Below are 22,479 nucleotides of genomic sequence, written 5' to 3' on the forward strand. Positions count from 1 at the left end.
ACATTTATAATGTTACAAAGATTAGATTTCAGATAAACACTGTTCTTTTGAACTTTCTATTCCTCAAATAATCCTGAAAAAAATATTGTACCCAAATATTTTGTACAATTGTAGACATTATAAATTACATTGTGAAATATATTCAAATAGAAAACAGTTATTTTAAAAATTACTTCTTTTAAAAACATTAAAAACTTTTGGACTGTACTGTATATATATACATCATCACTGTTAAGGACATATCTGAAAGTTAAATTTATTTTTTTTAAAAATGGAATATCACAATAGCAACTATAAATTTAGATTGAATGATTCTACTCAATTGTATATTATAGTGTCAAAAAAGACTACTGACAAATGACATAAAAAAAAAAAACTTAAAATTTTAGGATTTTAATTTGTCATTCTTTAGAAGTAAACAACATAATGAATAGTGTTGGGTAAATTAGTCTAGTAAAAAGTAATTAATTACATCTTTTAACAGTGTAATAGATTACTGTAGGATACTAATTACTAATTAATAATTACTAAAAAATATTGTATTACTTATTACTAATCCCATATCAACCAGCTGAACAATACAAGGATAGACATGAAACTGCTCTTTAAATCGTTCAAATAAATCATAAAATTGCATCTAAACTATTCTTGAACTGACCAAAGTATTTAAAGGGAGAAGGTTACACTAAAAACATACATTGATGTTTTGTTCTATAGTCTTTACAGAATTTAATGCAATTACATCAGAATTAACTGTAATTAAATTACAGTAAAATTAACAGTAATCCCTCACTTTACGTTTTCAACGAATTGTTCCCACACCTTTCAGAACGCCACAGCAAGAAGCGGCTGATTTCAGATCATCTTCCTCGTTACTCTAGCAACAGTAGAACTCATATACCAGGCGTGTAATCTGTTCCCAGATCAGCGCTTTACCGCTGACCGTTGCCCTTCCCAGAATGCACCTCGCTGCGCAGTGACGACAATAACAAAACACAGCAGCAGGAGAAACAGCATTAACGGATCCTTACACAACCCTGCGAGAGAAAAATCTCGATGACAAAACTCATATCTTATCACCACCCCTCCTAACCTACATGTCTTGAAATATGAAGCACTTTATCCCATCTCATCCTGGATGAATTTGTGCGTTTTATGGGAATTAAAAATAAAGGCCCGTGTTTGGAGTGATGAGCTTTAGCCTGTTAGCCCGACAGCTTCAACCTCTAGCTGACAGAAACCTCCACATCTCAGCCAAAAACAACCTATTAATCTGCTTTAATGCAGAGAATGGAGTGAAGACAGCTCAGGTAAGACAATTTGAGACGGATTTAGCTTCTTATATTGCAGATGTTGAGGTTTAAAATCAAATACCGGATAATTTGAGGCTGTTTGGGTCACTAATATAGGAATTGTGGCACGAAATACAACTAGATAATGTAAACAAAAAACATGTGTAGGTTGTCGAATGAGGGTTTAGTCGAGGTTTTGCTGTCATGTATTGTCATATTGATGAGGTTTTTGTGTTTGCTGGTGATATTTGGACATACTGTCACCCTCCCTAAACAGTGACCAGGGCCTTTGAAACCACAAAACAAAAGCTTGAAGCCTTCAGGAGTCTCATATTTGCTTGTTAACAGAGATTTTTAAAGAAACAAACAGTTTTAGGTCATATTTTCAACTCCTCGCCGAAGGGGAAAGCTGTCAATCAATATTGACACATAATAAGTTGAAACAAACAGACTAATATAAACCGTGGTCCTCATTATACTAGACCAAAACAATACTGTATGCAGTTTTTAGCTTGTTTACCCCTCATTAAATGGCAGTAGTTACCCATGTGGTCAACGCCAACCATGTGCTATTCCTGGTAGACTCGCCTTATTCCCTGTATCCATAATAACAGTTGTTGTTATAATGCATCCAAACTTTGTAAAGTCAAAGTTTTACACCCATTCACGGGGAATTAAGGCACAAAGGCTCTTTTAGTTTGTGTTGATGGTGTTTACCCACAGGGAACAACATGACTCAGCCTGAATATTTGGGCCACATGGTCATGTTGATCTGTGTGCAGTTTTACATCTCTAACCACATTATAGCTCATGTAATAATCTGAAAAGCTTTCTTTATTGTCACGGCCTAGAATGATGTCCCTGATCACTGTGATTAGCCAGTTATCTAGGGGTTTTCCATCTTGTTATCTGCTGAAATGGTCATGTAGGGTTAGATATGTCTTGTAGGTTACATGTGCTTGTACAGATTAACTGTCACCCTCCTTTTTGAGCATAGATCTGAACTTAAATGCTTGTATTTCATAAATGCTTTGGGATAGTCAAGGTTAGTCTGCTTCTAAAGAAGATTGTTGAAGTGAAAACAAGTGTAAAAGAGAAAGTTATAGATGTTTAAGTTTACTGTTAAGCAAATGTATTTAACTAAACATTTTTTATTTTATACAAAATATAATAATTTGGACTCCAAATTGCCAAAAAATCAAAGCCATATGTTGTGATCCAAATTTGAAGTTTTTTTATCTCAAAAATTGAGCCAGCTAAAAGGTTTTAAAGTACAGTTTACATAGTTACAAAATGTCCAATTTTAAAACGGTTTTCATAGGATGAATTTTCTATTTTATGATGATTAATAAATATTTGAAAGTGTGCCAAGTGTCCCACTACCAGGACACTGACAATTAACAGGCTATTGGCCTTTTTGTGTGGGAGGTATGACCATTTAAACCTTTTATTAACCTGTTTTTGTTTAAAATTGTATGTATTTCAAATTTTAAGTTAATTAAAATGTTGTTTTTCATCACCACTTGTAAGTTCCGATGTAACTTGACTTGAATTGTGTGCATTTTATTCATTTTCGATCAGACAGCCATAATTGACTAGATGAACAGATCAAGCTGGAGGCAGACTCAGCGGAGAATTCAACATGAAGCTGTATGTGTTTCAAGTCAACAACGGAAGCACATTAACGTTTGACACTGAACTTGCTGTCCAAACGTAAGAGATTTTAATGTTTTTAAGAAAAAGTTGATCAGTGAATGGTTAATCCTTAATTTGTTTCCATCTATATGTTATATGTGAAGTCATTACGTAGTGCTGTTTTACAGAACATATTTTGTGTACAATAATTGTGTTAGCATATTTAAAGTAATGTTAACATATTTAAAGGGTTAGTTTACACCCCAAAATGAAAAACTTAATTTTGTTCCAAACCTGCAAGACTTTCATTCATCTTCAAAACACAAATGAAGTCATTTTTAATAAAATGTGAGAGATTTCTGTCCCTCCATAGACGGTCTACGCAATTACCACATTGATTCTTCAAAAAGTTAATAACGAGATCATAAAACAAATCCATATGAGTTGAGCGGTTTAGTCTAGATTCTCTCAAGAGACACGATCACTTTAAATGATGAACAGATTGAATTTAGCCTTTTATTCACATAGTTTTGTTAGTCTTTGTTAATGTTACTTTGTAATTTCATATTGCATTAACTAATGTAAACATTTGCAACCTTTAATGTTATAGCATATTATTATTAGAATTCATAAAAATGAATGTTAACATAGATGGCTAAATTGTTTGTTACCTATTGCATTAACTAATGTTAACACTTACATCCTTATGGTAACATATTACTGTTTATTTTTGTCTTCAAACATCTTGAAAATAATTTAATGAGTTTATCTGAATTTACATAAAATGTACATATGTTGATAATATTTTACATATGAGAAAATGCATTATTTTGAGTAATATACTATGCAAAATATCAAATATTATGTTGATACTTAGAAATGCAAAATACTTTATTTATTAATTACATTGTTTCAGTGTAATTACCTGTATAATTTATGATGGTTAAGGTGCAAATGTAAATTATTATAATATTACATAAGTGTTATTGGTTCTTTAAAACAAGTCCAAATTGCATGATCAGTGTTTGTCTGCAGATTTGTATAAATCGAGTCCTGATTTGTTTTACTGGATAACTAAAAGCATAATGTGTTGTGCTTCATGCTCTTTATAGTGTTTTGGACCTTAAACATGCCATTCAGGCCAAATATAAAATTGCAATCCAGCACCAGGTGCTGGTGGTCAATGGAGGGGAGTGTATGGTGGCAGAGAGGCGTGTGTGTAGTTACAGCGCCGGAACGGTGAGTAACAAGCAAAGTCACACACACACATACACAAACAAACAGAATTTTTGCTTTTCAACTTTTTTAAGAGGGTAATATTAGTTATTATATATGAATAATATAGTCAAATGCTCAACCGTTGCTACAAATTACCAAAAATCACAAAAAAGCACCATAAAAGTTGTAAATATAATTGTATTATTATTATTTTAATAGCTTTCAGTACATTTAAAAGGTTAGTTCACCCAAAAATGAAAATTATCCCTTGATATACTCACCCTCAAGCCATCCTAGGTGTATATGACTATCTTCTTTGAGACGAACACAATTGGAGATAAATTTAAAAATATCCTTTCTCTTCTAAGCTTTATAATGGTTGTGAATGGGGGCCACATTTTGAAGCCCAAAATAAATGCATCCATCCATCATAAAAATAATCCATATGGCTCCAGGCGTTAATAAAGGCCTTCTGAAGTGAAGCGATGGGTTTTTGTAAGAAAATATCTATATTTAAAACTTATAAATTAGAATAACTAGCTTCCAGCAGACGACCACCGCATACTGCGCAGGTAGACTTGCACCATAAGAGTAACCCGTGATGCAGGATGTAGGAGTAGAGTAAGCTTAGACGCCTCTCGCGGTTTAAACAAATAGGGCTGTGCAACAAACTCAAGCTCCTCTTCTCTTATATCGAAATCCTCTGACAAAAGGACAAAAAAATTCTCATTTTAGACTTCTAATTAGTGACCGGTGTTTCGTCATTACGTCATGCGTCTGGTCAGAGGTTACTCATCCACCGCAAATCGCAAATATTTTTCTTAAAAAACCTCATTGCTTCACTTCAGAAGGCTTTAATGGATTACTTTTATGCGGGATGCATTAAATCTGGGCCGCCTTTCACATCCATTATAAAGCTTGGAAGATCCAAGATATTTTTTAAATGTATCTCTGATTGTGTTCATCTGAAAGAAGATAGTCTTATACACCTATGATGGCTTGAGGGTGAGTAAATCATGGGATAATTTTCATTTTTGTGTGAACTATCACTTTAAAATGGCAGTGAAATATTGAGGTTCTTGAAGTAATGTGATGTCTAAACAGTGATTGATTTTTGTCTCTGGCTGCCTCAGGACACCAACCCGATCTTCTTGTTCAACAAAGAGATGATCCTGTGCGACCGAGCGCCAACCATCCCCAAAACGACCTTCTCCATTGAGAATGAGATGGAGCTGAAGGTGGAGGAGTCACTCATGATGCCTGCCGTCTTTCACACCGTCGCCTCCCGAACTCAACTAGCTGTGGTACAGGCCAACTTCTGTTCTGACCTAATGACCAACCCGTGTCTTCCTGGATTTACCCAGTTTTACACATCTATGCTCAACCATCCACACTATGTTACATCAATGATGTTTATTTAAGATTTAAGCACAACTTTTATTTGAGAGAATAAATGCAAATACAGTCAAAGTAACAAAGCCTTTTTGTAAATGACACAGGCTTGGATGGAAGGGTTTGTTCCATTTGTATGCAAATGACTCTCATAATGCCTGATATTTTGCCCTTTTATAGGAAATGTTTGAGGTTGCCAAGAAGCTTTGCTCGTTCTGTGAGCGTCTGGTCCATGATGAACACCTTCAGCACCAGGGATGGGCGGCCATCATGGCTAACCTGGATGACTGCACCCTGTCCTATCAAAAACTCCTCTTGAAATTCGACACTGCTTACACAAATTACCAACAGGATTTTGAAGACATCAAATTAAAACTCACCAAGTATGTGAATCTTTGACTCTTATCTATCTTTCTTTAAAAGTTTTAAATTATTTTGTTAAAACATCAAACTATTGGTTTTTTTTAACTAAAAAAGTTAGTTTTTATGTCTGCTATACCACCTCTTCAGTTCTTAGTAGCGAAAAATTGTGTAGATCTTGTAGCAGAAATACTACAAATTCAAAAGTTTAAGGTCGTAAGTTTTTTTTTTGTTGTTTTTGAAAGAAATGCTTGTCTAGGCTGCATTGATTTGATCAAAAATATCACCACATGATCCTTCAGAAATAATTCTAATTTGCTGATTTGGTGCTCAAGAAACATTTCTTATCATTATCAATATTGACAACACGTTTAAAAACGCATTTATTTGAGATAAATGTCTTTAATGACACATTTGATCAATTTTGTGAAGAGAGATGTATAGATCACTAATTCTAATGTCATTCATCAGGCTTGGCACTGCTGTCTCGGTCATGGCGAAGATTCCACTCCTAGAGTGTTTAACTCGGCACAGCTACAGAGAAAGCTTGGAGAAGTCCTGCTCCCCTCACCCAAGAACCACTGATGAAGAGGACTATAATGAGGATGATGAAGTAGGAGAAACATCCACCCAGTCCGCTATCCTCTGTCCTGCTGACGGCCAGAAGAATCAAAAGACACCTTCGCCGGTCTCCGCTTCAGGAGAAACGTCATCCCAGACGTCTTCCTCTCCTCAGGACAGACTGAAGAGCAGCTGTAGTCTAAAAGCAGCTCTACAGGAAGAGGAGGAGTCTCCAGAGAGGGGAGCCATACCCTCTTTTAATGTCACACTGTTGGATTGGATCAACGTTCAGGACAGACCTAATGATGTGGAGTCAGTAGTGAGGAAGTGTTTTGACTCGATCAACAGGGTGAGTAAAAGATGAGTCATATTGGGAGGGAATGTTTTGGTCAAAACACGAATCAGTCTCTAAACTAGTGCTACCGTGAAGTAACCTGCAACAAACTTTATTGTGTTGAGCAAGCCAGTCATCAGCATTATGATGGTAGAAATGTGTCACCCAATAGATATTTTGCTATACTATTTATATCACATTACATATATTTACACAGCTGTTAGTGGGCAGAAATGCTTTACATTGCTTACAAAACACAACAAAAACAAAATTAACACCAAATGTAGTGCATGTTGTCATCATCACGTTTAGAAAATACATGGACTATTTTACTGTCTATGATCACTCATTTTCGTCTGTTTCATTCTTTATGCTTCCAGCTTGATCCACGAATTATCCAACCCTTTCTAACTGAATGCCGTGAGACGATTACCAAATTGGATAATCAGAACATGAAGGCCATCAAAGGTCTTGAGGACAGATTGTATGCACTTGACCAGATGATAGCAAGCTGTAAAAAGTTGGTTAATGAACAGAAGGAACTTGCTCAGGTAAGCAAATCTCACTTTTATAGTCTATAAAAACAACCTAAAGAGGACATATTCTACACATATACACATATTCTACACAAATGCACATAAGTGCATTTTATTTTTTCCCTGAAGTCCACTTAGTTTTTTATTTCTTTTTTATGACCACCCTCTCTCTTTTGCTACTGTAACTTTAAGATGTATATGATTTGTTAACCCTAAAATAGGTTACAAGTTACAATACTTGTGGGTTTAACTGCCAGGTCTAATATATTTGGTCCTGGCCCGTCCTTCAATAACAGCTGTATTACTTTTTGACAGATCGACAAAACGATAAACTTTAGCCACGTTTTTAATGTTTGAATCTGTTACAAAGCTGTGCAAAGCACTTGAAAGTGCCAGTGTGTATTTTTTTCAGAAAGCTTCTCATCCTCACATGTTCTCCTTTGCCTTCCATTAGGGATTTCTTGCCAATCAGAAGAGGGCTGAAAACCTGAAGGACACCTCGGTGCTGCCTGACCTGTGTCTGAGTCACGCCAACCAGCTGATGATCATGCTGACCAATCACAGGAAGCTACTTGACATCAAGCAGAAGTGTACCACTGCCAAACAGGAGCTCGCCAACAACCTTCAAGTCCGTCTCAAGTAAGAGCAGCATTTTTTCTTCTTCGTGGGCAATACGATTTGTTGTGAATTTGGCCAGAACATGGCAATTTTCAATTTGGTATACTTTTATGACATAAATTGTAAGCATTTCCTAGCTGCACTGTGGTGTCTACTCCATCAGATGGTGCTGCTACGTGATGCTTCACGCTGATCAGGATGGAGAGAAGCTGCAGGCTCTCCTGAGGCTGCTGACGGAGCTGCTGGAGCGCGTACGAGTGGTGGAAGCGCTCAGCACTGTGCCACAGATGTACTGTCTCGCTGTAGTGGAGGTGGTCAGGCGCAAAATGTTCATAGGACACTACAGACAAGTAAGAGTCGGCTACTTTAATTTATATTTTTTTATAAGAAACAGTGGAAGGGATGTTAAATGTGCATGTTTTGTTATAGAGATGAGGTTATAAAAGTGATTTAGCAAAAATATAGAGTGAATAATATGAGCTAATATAATGATGATAATAATAATGTTTTTGTTTTTGTTTTTTTTAGATTTCTGCACATTTGATTGTCATTTTTAACAAAAGTAACAGGGATAGCTGTTAATTTTTTATTATTATTTCTTTCAGTGGGCCAATGCTCTTGTCAGAGATGGGAAAAACCTCTATGAGGCAGAAAAAGCAAAAAGGGAAACCTTCGGGAAGCTCTTCAGTAAGTTAATTTTAGGTATTTAAATGGCTTCTTTTTAGTTCAAACATTGACATCTGAGTCCACATTAATTGTCAGATTGTTTGAGGAGATTGCTTTGAAAACACTGCTTTTGTTTCTCTTAGGGAAATCGTTCCTCAGAAATCGGTTGTTTCGAGGACTGGACTCATGGCCACCCTCTTCGTTTTGCGTGAGTCTTTGAAATCGTTTTTATCTTTCAGGATCCCTTCATGGTCTTTTAGCATTAATGAGCATTTTCTTTGTTTTTGTGTTTAGACTCGAAAGCCTCGAAAGTTTGATTTTGAGCTTCCAGATATTTCCCTGAGTGACCTGCAGTATCTCAAGTCCTGTTGTCCTTCCGAGGTTCAGCCTTACCTCAGGTAAACGATTGTATCCGGTCTCGGACTGCACCATATCTGTTAAACTGATAATAATGACTGTTTTGCTCAAAAAATTTTATAATCATGATTATTCTAATTTGAAAAATTCCAGAGAAATAGAAGTTAGCTTATTGTATAGTATAGTTTAATACTATTTTTACTTTAATTGCATAATTTTCAAAAGGGGTGATGTAATAAAGGCCGTTTTACATTTTGTGTGTTCTTTACCTAACATCCTACATTTCACCTTATAGGCCTGAGGTGGCATATGGACTTCATTTAACCAACTATGACAGCTTAATCAAAAAATCAACACAAAAAATTGCATTGATAACAATTGTATTGATAAGAATAAATTAAACACTACTTACCATTAATATGACTTCAGGTAATGCAAGGTTTTGGTGAGTGCTTTGTAATTTTTTTTCACATTAGATATTTTAATAGATGCAATTCAGTTGCAAATGAGACAAACCACAGATCCAGATGACTTCACAAATGCTAATTCATACAGACAGACTGCAAAGAAAGATACGTTGTCTTTTTTTTTCATTTTCGCTAACAGACAGTGGCTATGTAGTTTTAAGAAGCTTCTCTCAAAAGCTAAAACAGTGAAATTCCTAACATTAATTCCAATAATGTTACATTTATACTTTGTATTGTAGCACAGTGCATTTATTCAGCAACCACAATCGCAAACATTATGGTTGAGAATCATGTTTGGATTTGCTATAATACATCTTAGAATAGGTTCGCTTGCAGATTTAGTAGCAGCAAATCGCACACGCAGTCTCGTCACTGTATGACACTTTCATTCGAGGAGAATTTCACAATGGACATTGCTAAACTCCAACATACTGTGCAGAAAATGAAAATAAAAAAAAGAAAAAAGCTCTGTTAGGGGGATTTAAGCTTGTGACATCAACCCCAAGCAGGAAAGATAGTGGAAGCTTACCAATGCAAGATAACGAAATGTCAAGTGTAAAAAAAAAAGAAAAAAAAAAGAAGGCCAAATAAACAGCATGCTAATATCTCAACGATTATTTTGAATTAATCGAGAGAAGCAGAAATCGTTGTCACAATAAAAATGCGATTAATAGTGCAGCCCACAATACTGATGTCTCTACCGTAACTTCACAACCATATTTGTTTATATATGTCAAATTGCTTTTTTTCCTGTGTTCCATTGGCCTTTCAATCATGGCTAAAAACTCTTAAATGATAGTCTATGTCAGTTGTTCTTTGTCTGATGCCTGTTTTCTTCATCAGGGTCCCCACATTGTGTGACTTTGAGCCTCTTAACCATCATGTTGAAGTTCTCCATCAGCTGGTTCAGGCTGCGCAGAGTGTGGACGAGATGTCACAAACTATCACAGACCTACTAAATGAACAAAAGGTGCTTTGTGTTCACAATCATTTCATTTTTATTGCTGAAGTGTTTGAAATATTGGATGTTGTACAACTTTAAAGCCAGCATGAAATGCAATTTACTCTATCTTTACCCTATAAAATTCTAAATGCATTTTATTGACCTTATTCTGATTTATCCATGCATATTCTTTGTGGTGATGTATGCGGGATTTCTCCTTAACGTAAATACTTAATGCAAAAAATATATATGCAGCTTAATATAAAAAAAAATATATAGTCTAATTTGACTTTATTGCAATGTGAATTATCATATGATCTTAATGTGTTGCATTGGTTTTGTAGATTTCCTGTAGCCAGAGTGCTCAAAGATCCACTGCATTAACACCCAGATCTGAAAGCACAACTGCAGTCACCTCTACCTCCACCAAAACATTGTCCACTCTCAGTTTAAAAGCACCGGACTGCCAACCCGTGGCGCTTCCTGGTCCCTTGGAGGACCTATCACCCGACAGCATAGATGCCCAGACCTTTGACTTTGAAACCATTGGGCACCCCAATATGGATCCTGTATTACAGCAAGGCTCGTTAGACTTGGACTCGTTGGCAGAAAGTCCAGAGTCAGACTTCATGTCAGCTGTTAATGAGTTTGTTATCGAGGAGACCTTGATGTCACCTAACCCCATCAGTGATCCTACAAGTCCAGAGATGATGGTGGAGTCTCTCTACTCCTCCGTCATTAATGCAATCGATAGCAAGCGTATCCAGGACACTACTACCCTTCAGAAGGAAAACTCAAAGATCGCAGCTCTCAAGCTATCAGCAGACAGGTACCGTTCCGCTGCGGAAGAATCCCAGAACAATTTGAGGAAAGTTAAAGAAGACCTTTACCACTTTCGAGGACTTGTTTTGAAGGAGCAACGAGACTTCGGATTCTCCCTAAAAACTATGACCATTGAGGTTCGAAACGCTCTCAACAGTGTCAGATACTGTCATGAGGATGAACAACAATCCAATCTCCAGAGTTTGAAGGACGACTATGAAAAACAGATACTTACTCTCACGGAAGAGCTGGAATGCAATCGGAAGATTGTCCGAGACGTCCAGAGAGCAATGCTGGAATTGGAGGGGCTTGTGGAGCGCAAGGAGAAAGAAATATCACAGCTGGAGAGTGATAGGGAACATTCTATGCAAGAACTGCAAGATCACAAGCAAACTGTGCAGGACCTTGAGAAGAAGATCTTGAAGCAAAGTGAAGAACTGAAAGCTGCTTTGCTGTCCAAGGACGAACTTGCTGGGCAGCTGGATAACCTGCACTTTGAGATCGAGCATGGCCAACAGAAAATCAGACAGGAGATGGAGAATGCAGAGAAGGTGCACCTTCAAGAACTGGAGACACGGTTGAACCAACAACATGAAGCAGAGCTGCAATCTTTCAGATTGGAAAAAGAAAGTGCACTTGAAAAACTTGTCCAGGACAACCTGGTGAAGCTAAGAGATCTGATGGATTCCCATTCTGCCGAACTCAAGGAGCGCGACGGACGCTCAAAAGACTTGGAGGCTCGCATTACAGAACTTGCGGACGCCCGCTGCAAACTGGAAGTCGAGATGGCTCTTAAAGAGGCCGAAATGGAGGACATGAGGCTCCAGTATGAGGAGGCCAAAAGCACCCAGGAAGAGGTTTTGAAATTGGAGTTTACTACCCAAACAACCACCTTGCAGATGCAGATTGACACGTTAAACCAGCAGCTCCAGAAGAAGAACGAAGAGTACGAGGTTGGCCTGGCCGAGCTCCGAGCACTCATGAGGTTGGAGAAGGACCACTGCATCTCTGAACTCGTCGATCGGCACGAAAAGGAGAGCACCCTGCTCCGCCGCGAGTTTTCAGCGCTCAAGCAGAAGTCGCAGGATGCGGAGAAAGACTACGAGGAACGAGTCCAGAAGATCCAGCGCAATCATGAGGACCAGCTTGCTGCCTTACAGAGGGAAAAGCAGGATGAGCAGAGGGCTTTCCAAGAGAAAGAACAAGACCTAGAGATTGTTATCGGGGACCTGCAGGCGGAAAACTCACTACTGTCGGGAAGACTGGAGCAGGAGAGGGTGGAGGCCCTGCAGAGGGCAGAGATGGAGAAAGAGGAGGCAGTCAAAGCTGCATTACAAGAGGCCTTAAGAGACTTTCAACTCCAGAAAGAGGAGATTGAGACAAGACTGTTAGGACAAATTGAACTACTTGAAAATCAGCTCCAAGACAGACAATCCACTAAAATGTAAGTAAAATCAAAAGCTTCCATCTTGTTCGAAACCAACATTCTCTATGAAGATCATTCTAAGATTCAGTTTACACAGTTAATATTCAAAGCACAGTTTACTCAAAGGATAGCTGTTATAAATTATAAATGGTGCATAATCACCAGTTATATTGCTCATACATATGTTTAGGGATTTAAGCAAACCGCTCATCTTAAAGGAATAGTTCACCCAAAACTATTTCTTCTAGGGGAACACAAAAGAAGATATTTCTTCTTTTAGTCTTTTTTCCCATACTACGAAAATCAATGTTTCGGACTCCACTGACTTTCAGTATATGGACAAAAATAGATTAATCATTCTTTAGTTTATCTTCTTTTGTGTTACCCAAAGAAAGAAAGTCATACAGGTTTGTAACAACATGAAGTTAGGTAAATGATGACTGTTCATTTTTGGATAAATTTAGTCTTTTAGTAATATTACACTTAGGTGTGCAACCTGTCCTGCTCATTTTGTGCGTCATACAGTCAAACCTCAAATTGTGCGTCTTTTGATGTAGAGGTATGCTATTACATTTCTTAAGCGAAAAGACTTTTGGCTGGTGGATGATAAAATGGACAATTATGTTACCTAAAATAGCCCCTCATTTATCCATTAGCCTTACTTTGAAGGAGAAATACATTAGCATTAAAAAGTTTAGGGTTTGTTTTTGAAAGTCATCTCTTATGCTGCATTTATTTGATCAAAAATACAATAAAAACTGTGTTATTATTAATTAATATTACAATTTAAAATAGTGTATGGTGTAAATAGAATAATTCCTGTGATGTAAAGCTGAATTTTCAGCATCCTAACTGCAGTCTTCAGTGTCACATGATCAGAAATCATTCTAATATGTTCTTTTGACAACAGTGTCGTTTTCTTGTTGATTTGGTCATGAAGAACTCAATAAATCTCGCACTTTTAAATGAGGAAAGCATCTGTTGAGGACAAATGAAACGACACTAAAACAATGCTGCTCTAGTCCATTCAAATTTAAAGCTTTTACCTCTAACTTTACTGTTAATTAAAAGCAGAAAACACACAGGCGGCAACATGCATTCACTTACTCTTTCTGATTTCATTCACTCTTGTGAATAATTAGCACATCAAAAAGAATGAACAAAAACTGTGAACCGTTTCATTAAAACATTTTTTAAGTAGAAATTAGCAAGAAATATGATAACCCTGTTACATGTGCCAGTAAAATAGGGATTAATTAAAAACAGAAAACAGATTTGTGTTCAAGTCTTATACCAATCCCAGTAAATTGGAGGTTTTTCAATATTTATTTATTTATTCTTGTGACTAACGTTTTACCAACAAGAAACAATTTAGAAAAAGTGGGAATGGCTATAATATAATTGTCTAGGCTAGCAATGAAAGGTTGTTAGTTCAAACCCTGCAAGAAACAAACCATGAACACCTTAAGAGCTCTAGAAAGACACAAAATGTATGCATTTACTTCATTAATACACATGAATGATTGTGAATGATTTTGTCAGTGCACAAGATGCAAAGAAAAAAATTTTCCTTTAAAATGTTACAACTTGCTCTGCTTCTGAATTTGCATTGTGTACATTTTTTAGAAGGAAGCATCAATTGACTTCTTAGTGTAATGAATGCAAAGCCAGGTTGATCTCCTGTATGTTATGGTTGACTCATGCCTACTTCTGTGTTTCAGAGTGGCAGCTTCTGTAGAGCAGACAGAGGCTGGTGAGGAGGCCGGCGCTGCATTGTCATTAGACAGTGGCCAGTGGACAGAGGAGAAGGCATTGCTCTTGGCCAAACTAGAGCTTCTGGAACGCACAAAGAATGAGGAGATGCAGAACCTGAAGACCTCACTTATTGCTGAACAGCAGGTTAGCAATAAGAAGATCTGATCTGCAGGAATTTTGCTATTAGCTCCATTTGAATTGAAAGATGACTTTTTCATTACAGTTAAGTTACTGACAAACCAAATTTTGTTGCAACTAAGTTAAGTAAACTCATGTGTTGCTTACTTGACAGTTTTGGCAACAAAAGCCAGTAGGCAAAACCACCGAGTCACAACATCTTACATTTTGTACATGTCTTTTTTTTTTTTACATTTTAAATTTAAAGGGTTAGTTCACCCAAAAATGAAAAACTTGTCATCAGTTGCTAACCCTCATGTCGTTGCAAACTCTTAAGACTTTCGTTCATCTTCGAAACACAAATGACGATATTTTAAATGAAATGTGAGAGATTTCTGTCCCTTTATTGACAGTCGATGCAACTACGATTTTGATTCTTCAAAAAGTTCATAAAGACACTGTAAAACTAATCCAAATGAATCGAGCGGTTTAGTCCAGATTTTCTGAAGAGGCACAATTACTTTATAAGATGAACAGATTGAATTTAGGCTTTTATTCACAAATAAACATTGATCAGTGAACATAAACACAAGATCAACCGTATTTTCTTTGACGCGCAAGAACAAACCTCATTGGTTCTTGCGGAAGCACAAGCGTGATGCGTAACTCATTGGTTCTCGCATGTCAATCAAACATGCTTGAGCTTCCGTTTAGCCTAAATTGATTCTGTTTAGCATATAAAGCGATCGAGTCTTGAGTTTTGATTCATATGGATTAGTTTTACAATCTCTTTATGAACTTTTTAAAGCGTCAAATTGATAATTGTGTGTTTCGAAGATGAACGAAAGTCTTACGGGTTTGAAACGACATGAGGCTGAGTAATTAATGACAGATTTTGAACTAACCCTTTAATTGAATATTAAAAATTAAAATGTAGTTGCAAATTGTGCTGATTTATATGTCACAAAGGCAATGTTAACAAGTCTAACAAGTTGATATAATAATAATAATAATAATAATACCAATTAATGCCTAACATCAATAATAATACAAGACTGGTGAGTAATTAAAATTAAAAAGTAATGTTTTGCATTGTATGCCATTTTTTTTTTTCTGGACAAAGTGTGTATTTAATATAGCTTTCATGGACTTGCATAATTCACCTGAATTGCATTGAACTTACATAGTAACTGTATATTTTGCAGCTATTATTAAAAATTATGAACCTAGGCATTTGTTTGCAAAGAGAACTTGTCTTCCTTTTTTTCCCTGACATAAAAAAAACATAAATAACATGCATGGAAAATGTATTTTTGTGTTGGTCAGTAAAAACTGACAGGACAAAAAAAAAACCCTAAACTAAAAAATCTGAACATCCTGAAAATATTAGTATTGTTGATCCCTGTAACTTTTTTGAACTAATGTTTTGTCCCTAATATATTTAAAATGTTCCCTAAAATAGCTTGTTTTAATGTGCTGTTCACTCCTAGACGAACTTCAATACTGTTCTGACTCGGGAGAAACTCAAGAAAGAGCAAATCATCAATGATCTCACAGAGAAGCTCAAAAACGTGATGCAGCAACAAGAGAAAGATAAAGGTATAAAAACATTTTATATTTATCATATCATTTGGAAGAATTTCCACTTGTTGATTTCAAATATCTGTTACCAAACTGCACAGAAATGGTCAATGAGACCAATAAATGTTCTCATGATCATTGCCCTCTTTGTTTTGTTGTTTCCCTGAAGGCCTGATCGAAACACTCTCTGAGGACCGTGCCTCCATCCTTCAAGAGAAGAAACAGATGGAGGAAGAACTCAACCGTCTGCGAAGCACCGTCCTCGTCTCTTCATCTTTCTTTCCTCCAAATCCCATCCCTGTTGTCATGGAGGCTCACGGCGCATGTGGCCCCACCCACACAGAAGTTCTGTCACCGTCCACCCCTGACCCAGAAAGATTGGCGTCTATGGCTGCATTCAAGGATGAGGAGAGGGTGGAGTCGGCCGTGGAGGCCAGCATGATGACAGTGCAGTAAGCATCTGTGCTGACGTGCACATGCGACTTATTCATACTATAATAGTAAACCTGAAAAACTGAACTACCACACTTTAAACTTTAACAAACTGGCTACAACCTCACACAGAGTGTATGTCATTAAAATGATCTTGGTTTGAAATTAATCGTTTTATACTAGCAGTAGTTATTTTTTCCTTTTTTTTTTGGCCTAGCTTCTCACTTCATTACCGTAAAACATCAAACCACATCCATGTTCAGTATATAATAAAAATTAATTCTGTCAAATGATTAATCGTATCCAAAAAAAGTTTGTCTTTACATAATATGTGTGTGTACTGTGTATATTTATTATGTGTGTATATACATAATATATGTATGTATTATGTATATATATATACACATTTTGTAAACACAAACTGATTTGGATGTGATTAATCCCGATTAATCGTTTGACAGCACTAAAAATGCTAAAAAAAAAAAACCTTTAAAAGCTGAGTAAGCTTTAACAGTACACTTGATTTGCATTTTCTTGTAGCAACAAATTCAAAGTTTTGCTTGGATGCAGTTTGTCACTGTTGAAAAGTTTTGAATAATTACAAAGAAAGAACAAGTTGATTTTTATTATTTATTTATTTTATTTCAAAAAATACACACACACACTCTAGCTTTACATGTAAAAAAAAGAAAAGAAAAGAGAACAAGAAGAAATAATGTTTATTTTCCTCAGTTCATTTGTTCTGTAATGTTGTAATGTCTGTAATATATAAGCAAAGCAAAACAAACTGTATTGTGCTAGATGCTTATATATGTTGAAAATACATATATATAAATATATATATAAAAAATATATATTTGTCAGATAATCAGGCTATCGGTATATACCACTAACCAAAAAATAGTTTGAAAACATTCACTTTTCCTTGTGATTTAAAAGTATGCAAGGAGGATAAATTGTTGGAGAGGGGCAAGACCATGTTTTGTAGACCTTGTATTTTTAAAGGAGCAGAATGAATGTATTTGAGGCAGGAAAGCAGAGTAGATCAGATAGAAGAGGAGAGATGTGAGTAGGTGAGGAATCCTTTTTGTGAACAAGAAATGTTTTTTTTCTTACCACAGTAATAAAGTTGCCTGCTCTGTAATTTGATTGGCTTTGAGAATATGTTTACATTTTGCTGAGTTAGTGAACTGTGTAGTTTGTGAAATTTACTGTGCGTATTTTGTTTCAGTGACAACTCTATGCTATCTGAAGAGAAACAGCGCATACTGATTTTGGAAAGGGTAATTCACTTTCACATATTAACTTTGTTGTTTTATTGACATTGTATTTCTCAAATTAATCATTATATGCAATTATTTATTATTGTGTTTCAGACCTTACATATGAAGGAGGAAGAGAACAAAAGACTTAGTCAAAGATTGGTAAATATATTTTAATTTATTTACATGTGAGTGTGTGTGTTTAGATTTTTGTGCTTGCTCTGGCTCTTATATTTCATCTAAATGTGTTAATTATATGAGAACATCATTTAACATCGTTTAAATTGATCATTTGATTTGTGTCCTTTGTGCTTGATCTCAGTTTATAATTGACCACTTGAACAGTCAATTAAAAGCAGTAATTAGTGATGGTAAATAGAACAATACACACTCAATTAATGCAGGTCCGCGACAGACACAGGAACGTTCATGTCATTTTGAAGGAAAAAAACATAAATACTTAAAATAAATTACAAATAGACATCTTTCTTTGTATTAGATCTATTTATATCTAGCTATAAGGAAACTATTCTGGTATTACTGTATTGTTCATTTACATTGCTGTTGTTACGATAGCAGCAACTCACATTATCAGCAGTTAATTAAAACATGAGACTCTTTGATATAATTTAATTACATTTCCCCTGGGACTATTTCTCCAAATAGGTTTAATCTCTTTAGGAAAATTACAATCGCCGTCTTATTGGCCGTGAGACGCATCTTATGAGACACGTAACTCACACTTTAAGAGTCCTGACAGCTCGGGGCCGATTTACAAGATGAATTTAGTCTGAAAAGCAGCTCTGAAATGTGTCCGTGTAATTGAGCCGGGTATGAATTTCAGCTCATTTACAAACAAGCTCGAAATTAAGCAAATACAGACATGTTTAAATCCCACATTTATATACATTATGGTGCATTTTAAATACTCATTGTTCTCTGTTTCTATTTTACTACCAATGCATGCTATGTAATGGACCGTTCTACTCCTTACCACTAGATGGCGTACATACATTTGTTTTAGGCACAAACTCCATTCTACAAGCACTGGAAGCATTTATGAGATTCAACATTACATTTAACCAAAATTGATTTTTTGCAATATAATACATGCAGTTTGAATTTGTGATTGCAGAGAGTGAATGCAACACAAACATTTACTAGTGTAAATATCACCAGAATCATCTAACAATTTTGTTTTACAGATGTCACAGAGTATGTCGTCCGTGTCGTCACGGCACTCCGAGAAAATCGCCATTCGAGAGTAAGCGTTCTTGGATATTAGCCTTAATGATCTGAACTGCTATTTTACCCCTCCACCTCATTTAAAAACCCCTTCTTTTGTAGTTTTCAGGTGGGCGACTTGGTTCTCATAATCCTGGACGAGAGGCACGATAATTATGTTCTCTTTACTGTTGGTCCCACCCTTTATTTCCTGCACTCAGAGTCCCTCACTGCACTGGACCTCAAACCAGGTCAGTTACACACACGACTGGAATGCTTAAATATAATATATTTGAAACAATGTTGCTCCAACAAGATACATTATTCTTTCATTGCTTTTTCCACAAGTATGTTTACTTATTTAATTCATATTTATTAATTATGTATCATTGGCATTTGTAGATTGAAATGTTTTTTTTAAAGTTCCAGTTGAATTTGTTATATAAATGATGAGATAAAAAGAGGAAGTGTTTTATTCCTGATGTTTTTTTTTTTTTTTTTTTTTTGTATTTTACATAAAGCACCCTTTTATATTGTATATCATCAACATATTTTTTTTTTTTTTTAGCGACAGGAGCAACAAGACGGCCGTGGGTTTTAGGAAAAGTCATGGAGAAGGAATATTGCCAAGCTAAAAAGGTAACCAGGATTATTCTTTTATTTATGCAACTGCAAAATATACAATTTTATTTTATTATTTTTATTTTACAAATAATTGTGACTAATTTTGGTAATATTGCACTCTCGTAATGTAACATCCTTGATGACAAAATATTAGCCCATTTTTTCTGCTCTAATATTAACTATATTTGAGACGCAAATATTAAAACATTTGCAGATACTCAGTTTCTTTGTAATTACGCACATTAGGAAGAGTGCTTGATGATTTAAAATTGTGGTTATCTTGTTAGTTATCTTGAGCAGAAAACAATGTGTTTTCATAATCTACTGCAGACACTTTTTATTAAATTATCTATTTATTTATTTATTTAGTGATTTTTCTAATACACATTTGAACGTGTCTCTTTTGTTATTGTCTGTCTCCAGGCCCAAAACCGGTTCAAAGTTCCTCTCGGCACCAAATTCTACAGAGTAAAGGCCGTGCCATGGAACAAGAAAGTGTAATCGTGTAAAAATTGATCATATTGTAATAATCGCAGTATGTTTTTATTGCTTTTTTTAAGCAAAGTCTTGCTCATCCTTGATTGTTTTGTCAACATCAGAAGACAAAACCATTTCCTCCCTTTTTTTTTTTTTGCCTCTGTTGCAAACCATTTTATCTCATTTTTTTTATATGCAGAGGATTTGTAAATGTGGACCAAATGATTCTAACTTTACACGTGTGATGGCTCCAAAACTATCACAAGAAGTCTGTAAAATGAACAAAATGTATTTGGATGTTACATATTAGTTCATTATTAATATTATGGTCGGGGGGGGGGAGCACTATCACAGTCAGCTTATTTACTTCAGAAGGTTATGAAAATATAAATTTATTGTAAATGTTATCAGAGGAATGGTCATGGCATGCATATAGATAATATTTTCTTTAATTTACTTGTCTGGATATGCGTCGTAGTCGGAGGTATCGGTAAAAACCTGCTGATTGTCACTCGCAGCACAGTATGGCCCGCCTGTTTATTATCATGACGTACATTTGGACTACCAGGCCTCGCAATCCTTCAGATGCACTTTCGGAAAAAAGACGATGCTTTCGGCGATTCAAAAGGGAGGCGTTTTGTGCTGTCGAAAACAAGCGTCAAAAGAAAAGCAGCACATATCTTCCCTCTGTTGTAGGATGTTGAAATATAGAAAGTAATATTTCATGTTTGTGAATGTGTGTCTTTATTGAATTTAACAACAACATTGTATATTATTCATCAGATCACACCAGTAACAAAAAAAAATGACTGTATTGTAAAAGAATTTAGAATTTTCAAAACAATAAAGGTTTGATCCCAAACTCCTCGCAGTGGATTGCATTACCCACAGCGTCCATTTTGGGACACGTTCTTCGAGAAGTGCAAGTAAAATCAAACACTATATTGTGTGTCATGGCAAGAATATCACGGGTAGTTTTTATTTTTCATTTGCCATACCTCTGGAGAAGAGATGCATGTATATTTAAAGGCTTTTTTTGTTGATCTATTGAATCAAAGTACAATAAAGCTTTGGACTTGATGCTTGAAGATGTTTCCCATCAACATCCGTTTTCCGGTAGTTGTGCATAATGATATAGTTGTGCATGGTCCTTTTTTGAGTGGAAATAGGGTTTTTCTCGTTCAAAGATTATAGACCCAAAAATATGCCCCCAATTCTGTTTCTCCTCCTATGCAAATGCTATGATTGTAAGTACTTGTTTACATAAGTTTTGCAATCATCGCCTATTGATGCTCTTGAGTCATTGGCAACACTTCCAACCGAGCAGAACGGAAGATTTTAAAAGAATTATGCCTCTATTGTGTCAACTAAACTAATGAATAGCAAACAAGCCCATACATGTCAGGAATTAATGGGATCCATTTTATTGCCATTGTCTATCACTTATGTAACACGTTCTGTCTAAAATTAAACCTGAGAGCGAGGTACGCCGGTTGAGGGAATTATTCCCAACTTAGACGTTTTTCTCTTTCAGCTCGGTCCTTGTCTAATGTTGGCTTTTGTGGGGGCATTAGCTACTGTCGTGTGCTAACGTTGGCACGCTCTTGCCTGCAACAGACTTCAAAAGGGCTTCGATAGGGGCCCGGGAACGGTACTACCCTCTTGGAGGAGCACGGCGCACCAACATCACTTTCCCAGTTCACAGCGGGGAGCATAGCAGCTCTCCGCCGAGCCTTCGGTACCATGTGGGCCTAGGGGTGTTTCGGCAATGTTTTGCTTTATTTTCTCCGTTTAGCATAAGTCGGCTGTCACATTTGGATGGCGTTTTCATAAATTGATGGTGTGATTCGTAGTATCTCGGGACAGGCCTGAATGACTAAACGCGAGATGCTGAGGTTGCTGGTGAAGGAGAACCATGTGGAATGGACAGCCTCTCAGTGTAAATGTTTACAGCCCCCTACTGTGGAGCCGGGACATGCTAGGCACGACTAGAGCTCGGCGCTGGTGTGACATCGTTCCAAACGGTGTTTGCTTCACCAAAAAGCTGATAAAATACTGAATTAACAGTCCAATGACAATGTGTGTGGCCTTGAGTCTTTTTTTTTTAATTATTGTTCTTTTTTTGCCCTTGTCACTTTTTAGTGGGAAGAGGTAACACTTTTTAAAGGAAAAATTGAATATATAAGGAAGCATTTCTGTTAAATTGTACACTAATATGCTTTGGCTCAGGTAACTCAGCTTTATTAAATATAGCCTGATTATTTACATAGAATAGAAATAATGCGCTGAAGTTATAGTCGTTTCTGTGTTAGTTTAACATTGGGACATCAACATTCATTTTGATATTTTCAAACCACTTTTTGAAATGCTTATAAATCTA

At 36.1% G+C, this 22,479-nt stretch overlaps 1 protein-coding gene across 3 annotated transcripts; it reads left to right on the forward strand.

The window, feature by feature from the left end:
- Positions 1-977: 977 nt before the first annotated feature.
- Positions 978-21,143, forward strand: rb1cc1 (RB1-inducible coiled-coil 1). Of its 3 annotated transcripts, none has more exons than XM_067377343.1 (23): positions 978-1,310; positions 2,874-3,005; positions 4,040-4,166; positions 5,279-5,449; positions 5,718-5,920; positions 6,369-6,807; positions 7,173-7,343; positions 7,783-7,967; positions 8,110-8,296; positions 8,552-8,648; positions 8,756-8,820; positions 8,907-9,010; positions 10,280-10,406; positions 10,724-12,645; positions 14,349-14,526; positions 15,990-16,098; positions 16,250-16,532; positions 17,744-17,795; positions 17,889-17,936; positions 18,980-19,038; positions 19,122-19,249; positions 19,567-19,637; positions 20,046-21,143. In XM_067377343.1, exons 2-23 carry the CDS (start codon positions 2,935-2,937, stop codon positions 20,121-20,123), a joined length of 4,875 nt encoding a protein of 1,624 aa, XP_067233444.1. In that variant the 5' UTR covers positions 978-1,310; positions 2,874-2,934; the 3' UTR covers positions 20,124-21,143. The 3 variants fall into 3 exon arrangements, with proteins under 3 accessions (XP_067233444.1, XP_067233446.1, XP_067233445.1); XM_067377345.1 differs by having other exon boundaries at positions 8,552-8,633; XM_067377344.1 differs by having other exon boundaries at positions 2,878-3,005.
- The last annotated feature ends 1,336 nt before the right edge of the window (positions 21,144-22,479 follow it).

This window comes from Chanodichthys erythropterus, chromosome 23, assembly GCF_024489055.1.
Source record: "Chanodichthys erythropterus isolate Z2021 chromosome 23, ASM2448905v1, whole genome shotgun sequence".
NCBI lineage: Eukaryota > Metazoa > Chordata > Actinopteri > Cypriniformes > Xenocyprididae > Chanodichthys > Chanodichthys erythropterus.